Here is a 21,286-nt window from a genome sequence, read left to right as displayed (position 1 = left end):
TCCTCTGAGACAGGACTGCTGTTTGTTCCTCTGAGACAGGACTGCTGTATGGTCCTCTGAGACAGGACTGCTGTATGGTCCTCTGAGACAGGACTGCTGTATGGTCCTCTGAGACAGGACTGCTGTATGGTCCTCTGAGACAGGACTGCTGTATGTTCCTCTGAGACAGGACTGCTGTTTGACCACTAACCAATGTTCCTCTGAGACAGGACTGCTGTATGTTCCTCTGAGACAGGACTGCTGTTTGGTCCTCTGAGACAGGACTGCTCTATGTTCCTCTGAGACAGGACTGCTCTATGTTCCTCTGAGACAGGACTGCTGTTTGACCACTAACCAATGTTCCTCTGAGACAGGACTGCTGTATGTTCCTCTGAGACAGGACTGCTGTTTGTTCCTCTGAGACAGGACTGCTGTATGTTCCTCTGAGACAGGACTGCTGTTTGGTCCTCTGAGACAGGACTGCTGTATGTTCCTCTGAGACAGGACTGCTGTTTGACCACTAACCAATGTTCCTCTGAGACAGGACTGCTGTTTGGTCCTCTGAGACAGGACTGCTGTTTGACCACTAACCAATGTTCCTCTGAGACAGGACTGCTGTATGTTCCTCTGAGACAGGACTGCTGTTTGACCACTAACCAATGTTCCTCTGAGACAGGACTGCTGTATGTTCCTCTGATACAGGACTGCTGTATGTTCCTCTGAGACAGGACTGCTGTTTGACCACTAACCAATGTTCCTCTGAGACAGGACTGCTGTTTGGTCCTCTGAGACAGGACTGCTGTTTGACCACTAACCAATGTTCCTCTGAGACAGGACTGCTGTATGTTCCTCTGAGACAGGACTGCTGTTTGACCACTAACCAATGTTCCTCTGAGACAGGACTGCTGTATGTTCCTCTGATACAGGACTGCTGTATGTTCCTCTGAGACAGGACTGCTGTATGTTCCTCTGATACAGGACTGCTGTATGTTCCTCTGAGACAGGACTACTGTATGTTCCTCTGAGACAGGACTACTGTTTGGTCCTCTGAGACAGGACTGCTGTTTGGTCCTCTGAGACAGGACTGCTGTTTGGTCCTCTGAGACAGGACTGCTGTATGTTCCTCTGAGACAGGACTGCTGTTTGACCACTAACCAATGTTCCTCTGAGACAGGACTGCTGTATGTTCCTCTGAGACAGGACTGCTGTTTGACCACTAACCAATGTTCCTCTGAGACAGGACTGCTGTATGTTCCTCTGAGACAGGACTGCTGTTTGGTCCTCTGAGACAGGACTGCTGTTTGACCACTAACCAATGTTCCTCTGAGACAGGACTGCTGTTTGACCACTAACCAATGTTCCTCTGAGACAGGACTGCTGTTTGTTCCTCTGAGACAGGACTGCCGTATGTTCCTCTGAGACAGGACTGCTGTATGTTCCTCTGAGACAGGACTGCTGTATGGTCCTCTGAGACAGGACTGCTGTTTGTTCCTCTAACCCTAACCATTGATAGTGATCACACATTGTTGGTTTTGGAGCTGTTAGAATCCATTTCCCAGTACTTGTGACATTACAAGTTGAAACACACACAGGCAGTGACTGTAGATGTCCCAGTGATGCAGCACGTTGTCAGATCATAAGGTGGACAACAGCACCACCTAGCACCCACACAGCACCAAGCACCCACCCACACCCACACAGCACCAAGCACCCACCCACCACCTATCACCCACCCACATCTACCACCTAGCACCCACCCACATCCACACACCACCTAGCACACACCCACCCACCCACCACCTAGCACACACCCACCGAGCACCCACCCACCCAAACACCACCTAGCACCCACCCACACACCACCTACCACGTATCACCTAGCACCCACCCACACCCACCACCTAGCACTCACCCACACCCACACACATCCACCACCTAGCACCCACCCACACCCATCCCCAACCTAGCACCCACCCACACCCACCCACACCCACACACATCCACCACCAAGCACCCACCCACACCCACACACATCCACCACCTAGCACCCACCCACACCCACCCACCACCTAGCACCCACCCACAAGCACCCACCCACACCCACCCACCACCTAGCACCCACCCACACACACATCCACCACCTAGCACCCACCCACCCACCACCCACCCACACACACATCCACACACACAGCACTGACATACATACTCTAACCCTCTCCTCCCCACCTCTCGTCTGTTCTCTTCCCCTCCCCTCAGCTCTAGTCACCTCTCGTCTCCTCCCCCCAACCTCTCGTCTCCTCACCCCAACCTCTCGTCTCCTCACCCCAACCTCTCCCCTTGACACTAGTAAAAGTCATGGCAGTAACACAGGAGATTAGTGTCCATATAACCTAATGTAGCAGGCCTTTCATTCTGGTCCTGTCTGGGTGGTTCTCTTCTGCACTGTTCAACCAATCCAGTAATTGTGGAGGAGGAGTTAAGCTGGAGTGTCTGCTTGTTAACGTCCAAAAGAGGAAGTTGCTTCACAGGCTCTCTAACCATCCCCTGTAAACTGGATGCATCTGGTTTTCAGCACCCTTGCTGAGGGTGGTAACCATGTGGTCTTGCACTGAAATGAACCCAAAGAGACCCACTATAAGGTCAGGACTCTCTCCTGACACCACCACATCCCTGTCAGAGTGCATCTAACACACTCCTCCTCCCTGCAGGCCGCTAAGCCCTTTGGGAAATTACTGTCATGGGATTTCCTCTCGGCCATATGTCACCTCACACACACACCCCCTTTCTATCTAGAGCAGGAATTAACAGAGTACAGAGATGTACCACAAGGCACCTAGTGACAATGTTCTGCCATCTAGTCAGAGCAACGTCAGACGGAAGGGAAGAGGAAGTCAGACAGGGTTAAGGTCAGGTCGGGAGGCTGGGTGAAGGTCGCGTCGGGAGGCTAGGTGAAGGTCGGGAGGCTGGGTGAAGGTCAAGTCGGGAGGCTGGGTGAAGGTCAGGTCGGGTGGCTGGGTGAAGGTCGGGAGGCTGGGTGAAGGTCAAGTCGGGAGGCTGGGTGAAGGTCAGGTCGGGTGGCTGAAGGTCAAGTCGGGAGGCTGGGTGAAGGTCAGGTCGGGTGGCTGGGCTAAGGTCGGGAGGCTGGGCGAAGGTCGGGAGGCTGGGCGAAGGTCGGGAGGCTGGGCGAAGGTCGGGAGGCTGGGCGAAGGTCGGGAGGCTGGGCGAAGGTCGGGAGGCTGGGCGAAGGTCGGGAGGCTGGGCGAAGGTCGGGAGGCTGGGCGAAGGTCGGGAGGCTGGGCGAAGGTCGGGAGGCTGGGCGAAGGTCGGGAGGCTGGGCGAGGGTCAGGTCGGGAGGCTGGGCGAGGGTCAGGTCGGGAGGCTAGGCGAGGGTCAGGTCGGGAGCCTAGGCGAGGGTCAGGTCGGGAGCCTAGGCGAGGGTCAGGTCGGGAGGCTAGGCGAGGGTCAGGTCGGGAGGCTAGGCGAGGGTCAGGTCGGGAGGCTAGGCGAGGGTCAGGTCGGGAGGCTAGGCGAGGGTCAGGTCGGGAGGCTAGGCGAGGGTCAGGTCGGGAGGCTAGGCGAGGGTCAGGTCGGGAGGCTAGGCGAGGGTCAGGTCGGGAGGCTAGGCGAGGGTCAGGTCGGGAGGCTAGGCGAGGGTCAGGTCGGGAGGCTAGGCGAGGGTCAGGTCGGGAGGCTAGGCGAGGGTCAGGTCGGGAAGCTAGGCGAAGGTCAGGTCGGGAGGCTAGGCGAAGGTTAGGTCGGGAGGCTGGGTGAAGGTCGGGAGGCTGGGTGAAGGTCGGGAGGCTGGGTGAAGGTCGGGAGGCTGGGTGAAGGACGGGAGGCTGGGTGAAGGACGGGAGGCTGGGTGAAGGACGGGAGGCTGGGTGAAGGACGGGAGGCTGGGTGAAGGTCGGGAGGCGGGGTGAAGGTCGGGAGGCGGGGTGAAGGTCAGGAGGCTGGGTTAAGCTGGGATAGAATCTGCTGTGTTCAACCAGGCCACAGTACTGCTAATTTCCTTTCTAGTCAGTTAACCAGGTTTCTGTTTCAGTCTCTATTCGATTATACTGGGGATTGACTGATTATACGTGACTGAGTTCATCAGGAAGTGTTTAGGCAATGCTGTACCCACTGTGACTATTAAAACCTACCCTAACCAGAATACGTGGATAGATGGCAGCATTCGCGCAAAACTGAAAGCGTGAACCATCGCATTTAACCACGGCAAGGTGACTGGGAACAATGGCAGAATATGAACAGTGTAGTTATTCCCTCCACAAGGCAATCAAACAAGTTAATTCCCTCCACAAGGCAATCAAACAAGTTAATTCCCTCCACAAGGCAATCAAACAAGTTAATTCCCTCCACAAGACAATCAAACAAGTTAATTCCTTCCACAAGACAATCAAACAAGTAAGGGAATTCCCCCCTCAAATGGACAAAAATGAATGGTAAACCATTGGCATAGTACAAACCATGTACACAATGGACAATACCACCCAAATCGGCGTTGATTCATGCAAAATGTTTTGCAAATGCCATATGGCAATTGCCAGTTGTAACACTTCAAAAATCCAACAGGTGGCGTGTGCACTCCACCTTGGTTTTTCATATAGGAAATGGACCAAGTCAACATCCAAAAGCCAAATTTTGAAAAAATGAATTTGTCAAAAACTTATCACCCCTTAAAAAAGTGCTTTCTGGACCGTTTTTCGAAATTCTTTAGAATTTTGTGTCAATTACACACGTATAAGAACTGTATCAACATACTTTAGTCATATTTTATTATCATAATTATTTATTTATTTTTTTACTTGTGCATAAGGCATATGTTTTGTGGGGGCCAAATGTCATAAGAAATTTGACATGCTCAAAAATCCTGCAGAAATGCAAAATTGACTGGCCTGATGAACTCGGGATGGCCGGGCAGTGATTGTTGTTCCTTTCAATCACTCGTGGTGTTGATTTCATCATGTCCATTTGTTTATGTTGTTTTCTCACTTTTGCAAAGTCACTGTGCATTTGCAATATGGTTAACTGGGCATTCACCATCACGAATTTGTCATGCTATAAAAATCGTGCAGGAATGCCAAATTGACTGGCCCGATGAACTCGGGATGGCTGGGCAGTGATTCTGGTACCTCTCCATCGCTCGTTAGGGTTGATTTCAGAATGTCCATTTGGTGATGTTTTCTCACTCTTGCAAAGTCACTGTGCATTTGCAATATGGTTAACTGGGCATTCACCATCACCAATTTGTCATGCTATAAAAATCGTGCAGGAATGCCAAATTGACTGGCCCGATGAACTCGGGATGGCTGGGCAGTGATTCTGGTACCTCTCCATCGCTCGTTAGGGTTGATTTCAGAATGTCCATTTGTTGATGTTTTCTCACTCTTGCAAAGTCACTGTGCATTTGCAATATGGTTAACTGGGCATTCACCATCACCAATTTGTCATGCTATAAAAATCGTGCAGGAATGCCAAATTGACTGGCCCGATGAACTCGGGATGGCTGGGCAGTGATTCTGGTACCTCTCCATCGCTCGTTAGGGTTGATTTCAGAATGTCACTTTTGGTGATGGTACCTCACCGCTTACACATATTGCAAATGGACAAGAGTCACCTGCAAGTCACCGTCCATCAGTCAATTTGATATCATTCTGACACCAAACTGATACAAACTGACATCAAACCCACTTTTCCCAACTCGTTTAGGAGCCAAGTATCACATACTTCAGAGCTGGCCCAAAATTCACAACGCCTTCGGTTCAAACCATAAAAAAAACAGAAAACACGTAGTTACGTTCTAGCTGCGGGTCCATTTCTTGTGTTATGTGTAGGCCTAGCTGAGGCGACCCCGAATCCCAAGTTTCGGCTCGATAGGTCATTTGGTGTCCGAGTAAAACCCTAATTGGTGCTGAAAATCCACTTTTTTCAATTACTTGCTACGGGGTCCTTGAATGAGCTATCGGACAGAAACGTTGGGTTCTGTCTCTATGGGCCGAGACGGTCACAATGCACCTAGTCTTGTGACTCTGGGACATTTCTAAATGTCGCCATTTTCGTAATGGTCAAAATGAATTGAAGTCATTGCAAATGTTCGACGCTGTTTCTCGGACCGAGAACCTTCTAGAGCCACCTAACTCACCACGCACTATCGACCTGAGGTCTAGAACATGATTCTAAAGTTTCGGAACTCTAGGTCTGACGGTTCTTTTTTAGCTCGAACAAAGCTAACTATTGGAGGCACTGTCAGTCTCTATGCACCCCAATACGTCCCTCCATCCAAGTTGTGTATCTGTGTGATTTAGTTTTCCTTTTAATTTTTATGGGAAAAATGACTGATTTACAGTTCATGGGGGTTGCCTAATCACACATATGAAGTTTTGGACAGATCTGCTTTTTTTAACCCTTCCAAACAGCCCCTGAGACACCAAGTATGGCACTTCCGGTTGGCACAGGAAGCTATAAGTACACACGTCTTGATTGACATAGACACTTACAGAATCCTGAGTTTTAAGTCTTTACGTTGAGAATTGACTGATCTACATAGGGTTGAATGCAGAGTCATTTTCACCTTTGCTGGTGATGTACATCCAAATACCTTTTGGGTGAATTTAACCACTTCCGGTTGCTCCAGGAAGCTTAGAATCGACACAGGTAGACCTCATAGTGGTCTGATGGACTGTCATAGAAGACGGGTTCATAAGGCATTCATAACCCACATAGGCTTCAGGTTGAATTTAGAGGTGAAGCCAATGTATTCCTATGGGGAGAGAAGTCAATGCACACTGTTTTTATGTAAACACCTTCTTTTAACTGTGAAGGGTTAATGCCACACGGTCAAGGTTAGGCTTGCACAGATCGGGAGGACCTTAGGAACGGTCCTGTGTTTGAATTGTCCTTCTAAACCTAACGGTTCCGCCGCTGTCACCCAAAATCAAATGACGTTCTGGTGCAGGCTTCATATTGGGCCTACTTTTCTCATGGTCGCTGCGCTTAGACCGAGCGAGCTACGGTCAAGCGGGATATCTCGTTGAACTCGGCACGGCCTTGGAATTATGTTTATGCCATTGCCTGCTCTCTGTGTCTTTAAACACCACGCTTTGTCACTCCATCCTTGCTGTGTGTGTGTGTGAGAGCTTTTCTTTGACATCTGTTGGGAGAAATGACTGATTTTACAGTTCAGGAGGGTTGTCTAATCACACATATGAAGTTTTGAAAAGATCTGACCTTTTTAACCCTTGGATACAGCCACTATGACACCATTTAAGGCACTTTCTGTTGGCACAGGAAGCTATAAATAAACTCATATCCTCATTGGGGTATGCCTTTACAGAATCCTGAGTTTTAAGTCTTAGTTATTTACAGAGGGTTTAGTGAGTGTGTGTTATTTCAGAAAATCATAGAAAATCACAGAAATCTCGCAGAGCTCCGCAGCACACTTTAAAAATATTCGTATAAACACCCTGCAACTGGATTTGTAACTGTTGAAAAAAACACACCTATATTTGAACATCACAAATCTGTCATCGTACGATTTCTCTTAAATGACGATAGATAAATGGCTGATTTTTTTGTTATTGACACCGGAGGCTCCTTGACTTTGACGTGGAGTGAAAAAATAATTTCTATATTTTCATTTTGGACCTTTAATCCCAGAAAAATGGCCATAACTCAAAAACCGTTGAGGCCTAGACGCCATCTTGTTCGGGGCCAACTGCCCATTATGCCAAACCTATGCTCACCAAGTTTCGGCATCGAAATATTTTCAGTTTTCGAGATAAGGCCCGTCGTGATTCGTGATGTTTTGTCAAATTGCAGTATGATTGCTTATGCCCTCTTGTGGGATTTTCCGGGATAGCGGAAAAATGACCAAAATCTGATTATTTTATAAAACGAAAACCGAATGTCCGACAAAGTTCATTTGATGACTTCCCGGTAGGTCTGGCCCTGCCGCTCGGCCCGACGCCGTTCCCGAATTTTAAAAATGTTTTCGGACGTCTAGTAAGGGACGGTACATTTGCAATATGGACTTTCTCACTAACCATACGGAAAATGTCGAAAAGTTCCCTTAATGTATGTTAATTCCTTCCACAATGCAATCAAACAAGTAAAACGTCAGCATAGAGACAAAGTGGAGTCACAATTCAACAGCTCAGACACCAGACGTATGTGGCTACAGAGTCTACAGACAATCAGACAGGAGACGTATGTGGCAGGGACTACAGACAATCACGGACTACAAATGGAAAACCAGCCACGTCGTGGACACAAACATCCTGCTTCCGGACAAGCTGAACACCTTTTCCGGTCACTTTGAGGATCACACAGTGCCACCGACACGGCCCACTACCAAGGACAGTGTGCTCTCCTTCTCCGTGGCCGACCTGAGTAAGACATTTAAATGTGTTAACCCTCGCAAGGCTGCCAGCCCAGACAGCATCCCTAGCTGCGTTCTCAGAGCTTGTGCAGAACAGCTGGCTGGTGTGTTTACAGACATATTAAATCTCTCCCTATCCCAGTCTGCTGTTCCCACATGCTCCAAGGTGACCACCATTGTTCCTGTTCCGAAGAAAGCGAAGGTAACAGAGCTATACAACTATCGCCCCGTAACACTCACTTCTGTCATCATGAAGTGCTTTGAGAGACTAATCAAGGATCATATCACCTCCACCCTACTTGACACCCTAGACCCACTCCAATTTGCTTACCGCCCCAATAGACCCACCGACAATGCAATCGCAACGCACACTGCCCTAACCCATCTGGACAAGAGGAATACCTATGTAAGAATGCTGTTAATTGACAGTAGCTCAGCATTCAACACCATAGTACCTTCCAAGATCATCATTGCGCCCTGTGAAGCTAGGTCCTGGACTTCCTGACGGGTCGCCCCAAGAGGTGAAACAACACCTCCACTTCGCTGATCCTCAACACAGGGACCCCACAAGGGTGCGTTCTCAGCCCTCTCCTGTACCTCCTGTTCACACATGACTGCGTGGCCAAGCATGCCTCCAACTCAATCATCAAGTTTGCAGATGACACAACAGTAGTTAGGCTTGATTACCAACAATGAGACAGCCTACATGGACGTGGTGAGGGCTCTAGGAGTGTGGTGCCAGGAAAATAACCTCACTCAATGTCAACAAAACAAAAGGAGATGATTGTGGACTTCAGGAAAGAGCAGAGGAGCACCCCTATCCACATCGATGGGACAGTAGTGGAGAAGGTGGAACGTTTTAAGTTCCTTGGAGTACACATCACTGACAAACTGAAATGGTACACCCACACAGACAATCTCAAGAGGCTGAAGAAATTTGTCTTGGCACCTAAAACCCACAAACTTTTACAGATGGACAATCGAGAGCATCCTGTTGGGCTGTATCACCGCCTGGTATGGCAACTGCTCCGCTCACAACCGTAAGGCTCTCCAGAGGGTAGTGAGGTCTGCACAACGCATCACCGGGGGCACCTACACCACCTGATGACACAGGAAGGCCAAAAAGATCATCAAGGACAACAACCACCCGAGCCACTGCCTGTTCACCCCGCTATCATCCAGAAGGCGAGGTCAGTACAGGTGCATCAAAGCTGGGACCAAGAGACTGAAAAACAGCTTCTATCTCAAGGCCATCCGACTGTTAAACAGCCACCACTAACACAGAGGCTGCTGCCCTGTATACATAGACTTTAAATCACTGGCCACTTTATTACATTGAACACTAAATCACTTGAATAATGTTTATATATTTGCATTACTCATCTCGTACGTATATACTGTTTTCTATTCTACTGTATCTTAGTCTGTGCTGCTCTGACATTTCTCCTCCATATATTTATATATTCTTAATTCCTTTAATTGACTTAAGATATGTAGGTATTGGGTATATGTTGTAAAATTGTTAGATATTACTGCACTGTCGGAGCTAGAAACACTGAGGGGAACGGCACCGCAGTACCTCCAGGCTCTGATCAGGCCCTACACCCAAACAAGGGCACTGCGTTCATCCACCTCTGGCCTGCTCGCCTCCCTACCACTGAGGAAGTACAGTTCCCGCTCAGCCCAGTCAAAACTGTTCGCTGCTCTGGCCCCCAATGTTGGAACAAACTCCCTCACGACGCCAGGACAGCGGAGTCAATCACCACCTTCCGGAGACACCTGAAACCCCACCTCTTTAAGGAATACCTAGGATAGGATAAAGTAATCCTTCTCACCCCCCTTAAATGATTTAGATGCACTATTGTAAAGTGGCTGTTCCACTGGATGTCATAAGGTGAATTCACCAATTTGTAAGTCGCTCTGGATAAGAGCGTCTGCCAAATGACTTAAATGTAAATGTAAACAAGCATTTCGATAAACCTGCAATAACATCTGCTAAACACGTGTATGTGACCAATAACATTTGATTATTCAGTTAGTGAAGCCATGTTCTTGTTTCTGTCTCTATTCAGTTAGTGAAGCCATGTTTCAGTCTCTTCAGTTAGTGAAGCCATGTTTGTCTGTCTCTATTCAGTTAGTGAAGCCATGTTTGTCTGTCTCTATTCAGTTAGTGAAGCCATGTTTCTGTCTGTCTCTATTCAGTTAGTGAAGCCATGTTTCTGTTTGTCTCTATTCAGTTAGTGAAGCCATGTTTCTGTTTGTCTCTATTCAGTTAGTGAAGCCATGTTTCTGTTTGTCTCTATTCAGTTAGTGAAGCCATGTTTCTGTTTGTCTCTATTCAGTTAGTGAAGCCATATTTGTCTCTATTCAGTTAGTGAAGCCATATTTGTCTCTATTCAGTTAGTGAAGCCATGTTCCTGTTTCAGTCTGTAGTCAAATCAAATCGTATTTGTCACATACAAGCCCTTAACCAACAATGCAGTTTCAAGAAAACACCTCAAAAAGTAAGATAAAAATAAGAGCAGCAGTAAATAACAATAGCATGGTTACATATAGGGGGGACCGGTACAGAGTCAATGTGCGGGAGCACCGGTTAGTCCAGGTCATTAAGGTAATATGTACATGTAGGTTGAGTTAGTGACTATGCATAGATAAACAGAGTAGCAGCAGCGTAGAAGAGGAGGGGGCAATGCAAATAGCCTGGGTAGCCAATTGATTAGCTATTCCAAGAAGCTGTTGAGAAGCCTCTTGGACCGAGACTTTGCGCTTCGGTAAAGCTTGCCGTGTGGTAGCAGAGAGAACAGTCTATGACTAATTCTTTCACAATTTTTAGGGCCTTCCTCTGACACCGCCTGGTATAGAGGTCCTGGATGACAAGAAGCTTGGTCCCTGTGATGTATTGGGCCGTACACGCTACCCTATGTAGTGCCTTGCGGTCGGAGGCCGAGCAATTGCAATATCAGGCAGTGATGCAACCCATCAGGATGCTCTCGATGGTGCAGCTGTAAAACCTTTTGAGGATCTGAAGACCAAGGGGTTCTGGGATAATGGTGTTGATGTGAGCCACGACCAGCCTTTCAAAGCATTTCATGGCTACAGACGTGAGTGCTACAGGTCAGTAGTCATTTAGGCAGGTTCTTGGGCACATGAAATATGGTGGTCTGCTTGAAACATGTTGGGATTACAGACTCAGACAGGGTGAGGTTGAAAATGTCAGTGAAGACACTTGCCAGTTGGACAGAGCATGCTTTGAGTACACGTCCTGGTAATCCGTCTGGCCCTGCGCCCTTGTGAATGTTGACCTGTTTAAGGGTCTTACTCACATTGGCTGTGGAGAGCGTGATCACAGTTGTCCGGAACAGCTGATGCTCTCATGCTGTTTCAGTATTACTTGCCTCTAAGCGAGCATAGAAGTTATTTAGCTCCTCTGGTAGGCACGTGTCACTGGGCAGCTCTCGGGTGTGCTTCCCTTTGTAGTCTGTAATAGTTTGCAAGCACTGCCACATCTGATGAGTATCAGAGCTGGTGTAGGACGATTTGATCTTCGTCCTGTATTGACACTTTGCCTGTTTGATGGTTCGTCGGAGGGCGTAGCGGGATTTCTGTTAAGCTTCCGGGTTCGAGTCCCGCTCCTTGAAAGGTGCAGCTCTAACCTTTAGCTCAGAGCGAATGTTGCCTGTAATCAATGGCTTCTGGTTGGGGGATGTACGTTCAGTCACTGCGGGAACGACGTCATCGATGCACTTCTTGGCCATAGTGGGAGGTGGCCTGGCGGGTAGGTGCGTTGGTCCATTACCCGAAAGGTTGCTGGATCGAATCCCCGAGCTGACAAGATAAGAAATCTGTCATTCTTTCCCTGAACAACGCAGTTAATCCACTGTTCGTCCAGGCGTGGATGTCGATTATGGCAGCCCCCCACACCTCTCTGATTCAGAGGTTGGGTTAATTGCAGAAGACACATTTCAGTTGAATGCATTCAGTTGTACAACTAGCTAGGTATTTCATCTTTCCCTTTCCCTATTGATGAAATCAGTAACTGATGTAGTGTACTCCTCAATGCCATCGGAAGAATCCCGGAACATATTCCAGTCTGTGCTAGCAAAACAGTCCTGTAGTTTAGCATCTGCTTCATCTGACCACTTCAGTATTGAGCGAGTCACTGGTGCTTCCTGCTTTAGTTTTTGCTTGTAAGCAGGAATCAGGAGGATAGAATTATGGTCAGATTTGCCAAATGGAGGGCGAGCTTTGTACGCGTCTCTGTGTGTGGTGTAAAGGTGTGTGTGGTGTAAAGGTGTATGTGGTGTAAAGGTGTGTGTGGTGTAAAGGTGGTCCAGAGGTTTTTCCCCTCTGGTTGCACATTTAACATGCTGATAGAAGCAAAACAGATTTAAGTTTCCCTACATTAAAGTCCCCGGCCAGTAGGAGCGCCACCTCTGGATGAGCGTTTTCCTGTTTGATTATGGTGGTATACAGCTCATTGAGTGTGGTCTCAGTGCATCGGTCTGTGGTGGTATGTAGACAGCTTCAAAAAATACAGACGAAAACTCTAGGCAGTTACTGTGGTCTACAGCTCATCATGAGATCCTCTACGTCAGGCGAGCAAAACCTCAAGACTTCCTTAGACATCGTGCACCAGCTGTTGTTTACAAATATACATAGACCTCCGCCCCGTGTCTTACCAGTGGCCGCTGTTCTATCCTGCCTATAGAGTGTACAACCCGCCAGCTGTATGTTATTAATGTCGTTGTTCAGCCACGACTGTGAAACAAAGTATTACAGTTTTTAATGTCCCGTTTGTAGGATATATGTGCTTTCAGTTCGTCCCATTTATTTTCCAACGATTGAACATTGCCATCCGTACTGTTAAACAAAGGCAGATTAGCCTCTCGCCACCTGATCCTCACAAGGCAATCTCTTTCCGGGAAATCTGTTTGTTTCTCCAGCGAATGACAGGGATGAGGGTCTGTTCGGGTGTTTGGAGTATATCATTCCCGTCCGACTCATTGAAGAGAAATTATTTGTCCAATTTGAGGTGAGTAATCGCTGTTCTGATGTCCAGAAGCTCTTTTCGGTCATTATGTACAAAATAAGTTACAAACAATGAGAAAAAATAAATAAAAAATAGCATGGTTGGTTAAGAGCCAATAAAACACGGCTGCCATCCTCTACAGGCAATAGAGAGCGGCCACGCGGCCGCTCCCTCCCCGGCCACGCGGCCGCTCCCCCCGGCCACGCGGCCGCTCCCTCCCCGGCCACACTGCCGCTCCCTCCCCGGCCACGCTGCCGCTCCCTCCCCGGCCACGCTGCCGCTCCCTCCCCGGCCACGCTGCCGCTCCCTCCCCGGCCACGCTGCCGCTCCCTCCCCGGCCACGCTGCCGCTCCTCGGCCACACTGCCGCTCCTCGGCCACACTGCCGCTCCTCGGCCACACTGCCGCTCCTCGGCCACACTGCCGCTCGCTAACCTAACTGCTGCTCAAATAGAGAGTTCCTGAGAGTCTGCCAGTTTAGAAGCAAGAGGGGAGAGGATGAGGAGAGGCAGAAGGTGGAGGAAGAGAAGCAGGCAGAGGAGAAGAGGAGCAGGCGAAGAAGAGGAGCAGGAGGAGAAGAGGAGCAGGCAGAGGAGAAGAGGAGTGTTACCGATGTCCCAGTGTTCATAGCAGACAGTAACTTCTGTCTCCACCTGTCTTTCCCTGCCGCCACGTCCTCCTCCCGCTGCACAGGCTGCAACACAGAGCATGGCTGAACACAGGACACAAACAGCCAAATGCCTTCCCACCTCCAACCATATCCCTCCAGCCAACAGTGGTTAGGAACATGGTATGATGGTAACATCCCAGTATGTTGAATCAGCAATGTGTTGTTGTGTAGACATTGGGCTGCTCCAACAGGCCTGGAGAGACAGACAGCGGTTCTGCATGGGGCGGCTCCAACAGGCCTGGAGAGACAGACAGTGGCTCTACTTCCTCACTTTCTATACCGTAGCCCCCCCCCCCCCATCTCAACTCAGTCCCCCTGGGCTTTCTATACTGTAGCACCCCCCCCCCCCATCTCTACTCAGTCCCCCTGGGCTTTCTATACCCCCCCCCTTCCCCCCCCATCTCTACTCAGTCCCCCTGGGCTTTCTATACCGTAGCACCCCCCCATCTCTACACAGCCCCCTGGGCTTTCTATACCGTAGCCCCCCTCCCCCCATCTCTACACAGCCCCCCTGGACTTTCTATACCGTAGCACCCCCCATCCCTACTCAGTCCCCCTGGGCTTTCTACCGGTAGAAAGCTGGTGTTTGTACATTAGCAACAGATCAAACACCAGTTGAGGGGTTTAAATCCTGGGGGGAGTACAAGATATCCCCACCTCAATCTTCTTCTTCTTCTTCTTTTTCTCATTCTTCTTCTCCTTGTTCCTCATCATCTGTCTCTTCTCGAGCAGGACGGTTTCATACTTGGGCCTCGGGTGGTCCTGGGGAGAAGAGAGACCAGTTCATTTGTTCTGATGGTCAGTCAGTGATGAGGACCTGGACTGGTGTCAGTTGGAGTGGAGTATAGTAACCTGACCATTAAGAAGTGGAGTATAGTAACCATTAAGGAGTGGAGTATAGTAACCTGACCATTAAGGGGTGGAGCATAGTAACCTGACCATTAAGGGGTGGAGCATAGTAACCTGACCATTAAGGGGTGGAGTATAGTAACCATTAAGGAGTGGAGTATAGTAACCTGACCATTAAGGAGTGGAGTATAGTAACCTGACCATTAAGGGGTGGAGCATAGTAACCTGACCATTAAGGGGTGGAGAATAGTAACCATTAAGGGGTGGAGTATAGTAACCATTAAGGGGTGGAGCATAGTAACCTGACCATTAAGGGGTGGAGAATAGTAACCATTAAGGGGCGGAGTATAGTAACCATTAAGGGGCGGATTATAGTAACCATTAAGGGGCGGAGTATAGTAACCATTAAGTAGTGGAGTATAGTAACCATTAAGGGGTGGAGTATAGTAACCATTAAGGGGTGGAGTATAGTAACCATTAAGGGGTGGAGTATAGTAACCTGACCATTAAGGAGTGGCGTAAAGTAACCTGACCATTAAGGAGTGGAGTATAGTAACCATTAAGGGGTGGAGTATCGTAACCTGACCATTAAGCAGTGGAGTATAGTAACCTGACCATTAAGGAGCGGAGTATAGTGACCATTAAGGGGTGGAGTATAGTAACCATTAAGGGGTGGAGTATAGTAACCATTAAGGGGTGGAGTATAGTAACCATTAAGGGGTGGAGTATAGTAACCTGACCATTAAGGGGTGGAGTATAGTAACCTGACCATTAAGGGGTGGAGTATAGTAACCATTAAGGGGTGGAGTATAGTAACCATTAAGGGGTGGAGTATAGTAACCATTAAGGGGTGGAGTATAGTAACCATTAAGGGGTGGAGTATAGTAAACATTAAGGGGTGGAGTATAGTAACCTGACCATTAAGGAGTGGAGTATAGTAACCATTAAGGAGCGGAGTTAAGTAACCATTAAGGAGTGGAGTATAGTAACCCTTAAGGGGTGGAGTATAGTAACCCTTAAGGAGTGGAGTATAGTAACCTGACCATTAAGGAGTGGGGTATAGTAACCATTAAGGGGTGGAGTATAGTAACCATTAAGGGGTGGAGTATAGTAAACATTAAGGGGTGGAGTATAGTAACCTGACCATTAAGTAGTGGAGTATAGTAACCATTAAGGAGTGGAGTATAGTAACCATTAAGGAGTGGAGTATAGTAACCATTAAGGGGCGGAGTATAGTAACCTGACCATTAAGGGGTGGAGCATAGTAACCTGACCATTAAGGGGTGGAGTATAGTAACCATTAAGGGGTGGAGTATAGTAACCCTTAATGGGTGGAGTATAGTAACCATTAAGGGGGAGTATAGTAACCATTAAGGGGTGGAGTATAGTAAACATTAAGGAGTGGAATATAGTAACCATTAAGGGGTGGAGTATAGTAACCATTAAGCGGTGGAGTATAGTAACCATTAAGGGGTGGAGTATAGTAACCATTAAGGAGTGGAGTATAGTAACCATCAAGGAGTGGCGTATAGTAACCTAACCATTAAGGAGTGGAGTATAGTAACCATTAAGGGGTGGAGTATAGTAACCATTAAAGGGTGGAGTATAGTAACCATTAAAGGGTGGAGTATAGTAACCATTAAGGAGTGGAGTATAGTAACCTGACCATTAAGGAGTGGAGTATAGTAACCTGACCATTAAGGAGTGGGGTATAGTAACCATTAAGGGGTGGAGTATAGTAACCATTAAAGGGTGGAGTATAGTAACCATTAAGGAGTGGAGTATAGTAACCTGACCATTAAGGAGTGGAGTATAGTAACCTGACCATTAAGGAGTGGAGTATAGTAACCATTAAGGGGTGGAGTATAGTAACCATTAAAGGGTGGAGTATAGTAACCATTAAGGAGTGGAGTATAGTAACCTGACCATTAAGGAGTGGAGTATAGTAACCAGACCATTAAGGAGTGGAGTATAGTAACCATTAAGGAGTGGAGTATAGTAACCATCAAGGAGTGGCGTATAGTAACCTAACCATTAAGCAGTGGAGTATAGTAACCTGACCATTAAGGGGTGGAGTATAGTAACCATTAAGGAGTGGAGTATAGTAACCTGACCATTAAGCAGTGGAGTATAGTAACCTGACCATTAAGGGGTGGAGTATAGTAACCATTAAGGAGTGGCGTATAGTAACCTGACCATTAAGCAGTGGAGTATAGTAACCTGACCATTAAGGGGTGGAGTATAGTAACCATTAAGGAGTGGAGTATAGTAACCATTAAGGAGTGGAGTATAGTAACCATTAAGGGGTGGAGTATAGTAACCATTAAGGGGTGGAGTTTAGTAACCATTAAGGGGTGGATTATAGTAACCATTAAGGAGTGGAGTATAGTAACCATTAAGGGGTGGAGTATAGTAACCATTAAGGGGTGGAGTATAGTAACCATTAAGGGGTGGAGTTTAGTAACCATTAAGGGGTGGAGTATAGTAACCATTAAGGAGTGGAGTATAGTAACCATTAAGGGGTGGAGTATAGTAACCATTAAGGAGTGGAGTATAGTAACCATTAAGGGGCGGAGTATAGTAACCATTAAGGGGTGGAGTATAGTAACCATTAAGGAGTGGAGTATAGTAACCATTAAGGGGCGGAGTATAGTAACCATTAAGGGGTGGAGTATAGTAACCATTAAGGAGTGGAGTATAGTAACCATTAAGGGGCGGAGTATGGTAACCATTAAGGGGTGGAGTATAGTAAACTGACAAAACATTTTTTTAAACTTTTGTTCAACTAGGCAAGTCAGTTAAGAACAAATTCTTATTTTCAATGATGGCCTAGGAACAGTGGGTTAACTGCCTGTTCAGGGGCAGAACGACAGATTTGTACCTCGGGGGTTGCCACCTTCCGGTTACTAGTCCAACGCTCTAACCACTAGGCTACCCTGCCGACCCACTTAAGGTGTGTAGTATCGTAACCTGACCATTAAGTGGAGTATAGTAACCTGAGTAACCTGACCATTAAGAAGTGAGGTCTAGTAACTTGACCATTAAGGAGTGGAGTAGCGGCAGGGTAGGATGTGATGTGGTGGAATGTGATGTGGTGGAATGGGATGTGATGGGATGGGATGTGATGGGATGGGATGAGGTGGGATGTGATGGGGATGGGGTGTGGTGGGAAGGGATAGGGTTTTGATGTGATGGAATGGGGTGTGGTGGGATGGGATGTGATGGGATGGGATGAGGTGGGATGTGATGGGGATGGGGTGTGGTGGGATGGGATGTGATGTGGTGGGATGGGGTGTGGTGGGATGGGGTGTGGTGGGATGGGGTGTGGTGGGATGGGGTGTGGTGGGATGGGGTGTGGTGGGATGGGGTGTGTTGGGATGGGGTGTGTTGGGATGGGGTGTGCTGGGATGGGGTGTGTTGGGATGGGGTGTGCTGGGGTGTGGTGGGATGAGGTGTGGTGGGATGGGGTGTGTTGGGATGGGGTGTGCTGGGATGGGGTGTGCTGGGATGGGATGTGGTGGGATGGGGTGTGGTGGGATGGGATGTGCTGGGATGGGATGTGGTGGGATGAGGTGTGGTGGGATGAGGTGAGATGGGGTGTGGTGGGATGAGGTGTGGTGGGATGGGGTGTGGTGGGATGGGATGTGCTGGGATGGGATGTGGTGGGATGGGGTGAGATGGGGTGTGGTGGGATGAGGTGAGATGGGGTGTGGTGGGATGGGATGTGCTGGGATGGGATGTGGTGGGATGGGGTGAGATGGGGTGTGGTGGGATGGGGTGAGATGGGGTGTGGTGGGATGGGGTGAGATGGGGTGTGGTGGGATGGGGTGAGATGGGGTGTGGTGGGATGGGATGTGCTGGGATGGGATGTGGTGGGATGGGGTGAGATGGGGTGTGGTGGGATGGGGTGAGATGGGGTGTGGTGGGATGGGGTGTGGTGGGATGGGATGTGGTGGGATGGGGTGTGGTGGGATGGGATGTGGTGGGATGGGGTGTGGTGGGATGGGGTGTGGTGGGATGAGGTGTGGTGGGATGGGATGTGGTGGGATGAGGTGTGGTGGGATGGGGTGTGGTGGGATGGGATGTGGTGGGATGGGGTGTGATGGGATGAGGTGTGGTGGGATGGGGTGAGATGGGGTGTGGTGGGATGGGGTGTGGTGGGATGGGGTGTGGTGGGATGGGATGTGGTGGGATGGGGTGTGGTGGGATGGGATGTGGTGGGATGAGGTGAGATGGGGTGTGGTGGGATGAGGTGAGATGGGGTGTGGTGGGATGAGGTGTGGTGGGATGGGGTGTGGTGGGATGGGGTGTGGTGGGATGGGATGTGCTGGGATGGGATGTGGTGGGATGGGGTGAGATGGGGTGTGGTGGGATGAGGTGAGATGGGGTGTGGTGGGATGAGGTGTGGTGGGATGGGGTGTGGTGGGATGGGGTGAGATGGGGTGTGGTGGGATGAGGTGTGGTGTGGTGGGATGGGGTGTGTTGGGATGTGATGGGGTGTGGTGGGATGGGGTGTGGTGGGATGGGGTGTGGTGGGATGAGGTGTGGTGGGATGAGGTGTGGTGGGATGGGGTGTGGTGGGATGGGATGTGCTGGGGTGTGGTGGGATGAGGTGTGGTGGGATGAGGTGTGGTGGGATGAGGTGTGGTGGGATGAGGTGTGGTGGGATGGGATGTGTTGGGATGAGGTGGGATGAGGTGTGGTGTGGTGGGATGGGGTGTGTTGGGATGTGATGGGGTGTGGTGGGATGGGGTGTGGTGGGATGGGGTGTGGTGGGATGGGGTGTGGTGGGATGAGGTGTGGTGGGATGAGGTGTGGTGGGATGAGGTGTGGTGGGATGAGGTGTGGTGGGATGAGGTGTGGTGGGATGAGGTGTGGTGGGATGAGGTGTGGTGGGATGGGATGTGTTGGGATGAGGTGAGATGAGGTGTGGTGGGATGAGGTGTGGTGGGATGAGGTGTGTTGGGATGGGGTGTGGTGGGATGGGGTGTGGTGGGATGGGGTGTGGTGGGATGGGGTGTGGTGGGATGAGGTGAGATGGGGTGTGGTGGGATGAGGTGTGGTGGGATGGGATGTGGTGGGATGAGGTGAGATGGGGTGGGGTGGGATGGGGTGGGATGGGATGTGGTGGGATGAGGTGAGATGGGGTGTGGTGGGATGGGGTGTGCTGGGATGGGATGTGGTGGGATGGGATGTGCTGGGATGGGATGTGCTGGGATGGGATGTGCTGGGATGGGATGTGCTGGGATGGGGTGTGCTGGGATGGGGTGTGGTGGGATGGGATGTGGTGGGATGAGGTGAGATGGGGTGTGGTGGGATGGGGTGTGCTGGGATGGGATGTGGTGGGATGGGGTGAGATGGGGTGTGGTGGGATGAGGTGTGGTGTGGTGGGATGGGGTGTGTTGGGATGTGATGGGATGGGGTGTGGTGGGATGGGATGGGATGTGTTGGGATGGGGTGTGGTGGGATGGGGTGAGATGGGGTGTGGTGGGATGAGGTGTGGTGTGGTGGGATGGGGTGTGGTGGGATGTGATGGGATGGGGTGTGGTGGGATGGGATGTGATGGGATGTGATGGGGTGTGGTGGGATGGGGTGTGGTGGGATGGGGTGTGGTGGGATGGGGTGTGGTGGGATGAGGTGTGGTGGGATGAGGTGTGTTGGGATGGGGTGTGGTGGGATGGGGTGTGGTGGGATGAGGTGAGATGGGGTGTGGTGGGATGAGGTGTGGTGGGATGGGGTGTGGTGGGATGGGATGTGGTGGGATGAGGTGAGATGGGGTGTGGTGGGTTGAGGTGTGGTGGGATGGGGTGTGGTGGGATGGGATGTGTTGGGATGGGGTGTGGTGGGATGAGGTGAGATGAGGTGTGGTGGGATGAGGTGTGGTGGGATGAGGTGAGATGGGGTGTGGTGGGATGAGGTGTGGTGGGATGGGGTGTGGTGGGATGGGATGTGCTGGGATGGGATGTGGTGGGATGGGGTGAGATGGGGTGTGGTGGGATGAGGTGTGGTGGGATGGGGTGTGGTGGGATGGGATGTGCTGGGATGGGATGTGGTGGGATGGGGTGTGGTGGGATGAGGTGTGGTGGGATGGGATGTGGTGGGATGGGATGTGGTGGGATGAGGTGAGATGGGGTGTGGTGGGATGAGGTGTGTTGGGATGGGGTGTGGTGGGATGAGGTGTGGTGGGATGAGGTGTGGTGGGATGGGATGTGGTGGGATGAGGTGTGCTGGGATGGGATGTGGTGGGATGGGGTGAGATGGGGTGTGGTGGGATGAGGTGTGGTGTGGTGGGATGGGGTGTGTTGGGATGTGATGGGATGGGGTGTGGTGGGATGAGGTGTGCTGGGATGGGATGTGGTGGGATGGGGTGAGATGGGGTG

General features: G+C 49.9%; 1 protein-coding gene across 1 annotated transcript in view; it reads right to left on the bottom strand.

Annotated features, from left to right (window-relative positions):
- The window catches only part of LOC135535983 (anoctamin-1-like), a 153,389-nt gene that overhangs the window by 55,130 nt on the left and 76,973 nt on the right, over positions 1 to 21,286 (bottom strand). The window contains exons 15-16 of the mRNA XM_064962385.1: positions 14,715 to 14,819; positions 13,998 to 14,081 (exon numbers count right to left, since the gene is read on the bottom strand). Coding sequence (XP_064818457.1) covers positions 13,998 to 14,081; positions 14,715 to 14,819 — 189 coding nt within the window. The remainder of the gene's footprint in view (positions 1 to 13,997; positions 14,082 to 14,714; positions 14,820 to 21,286) is intronic.

The sequence above is a fragment of the Oncorhynchus masou genome, unplaced genomic scaffold (assembly GCF_036934945.1).
Source record: "Oncorhynchus masou masou isolate Uvic2021 unplaced genomic scaffold, UVic_Omas_1.1 unplaced_scaffold_540, whole genome shotgun sequence".
Taxonomy (NCBI): Eukaryota; Metazoa; Chordata; class Actinopteri; order Salmoniformes; family Salmonidae; genus Oncorhynchus; species Oncorhynchus masou.
Note: the sequence above shows the minus strand (reverse complement) of the source record. Positions and strands in the feature narration are given on the sequence as shown.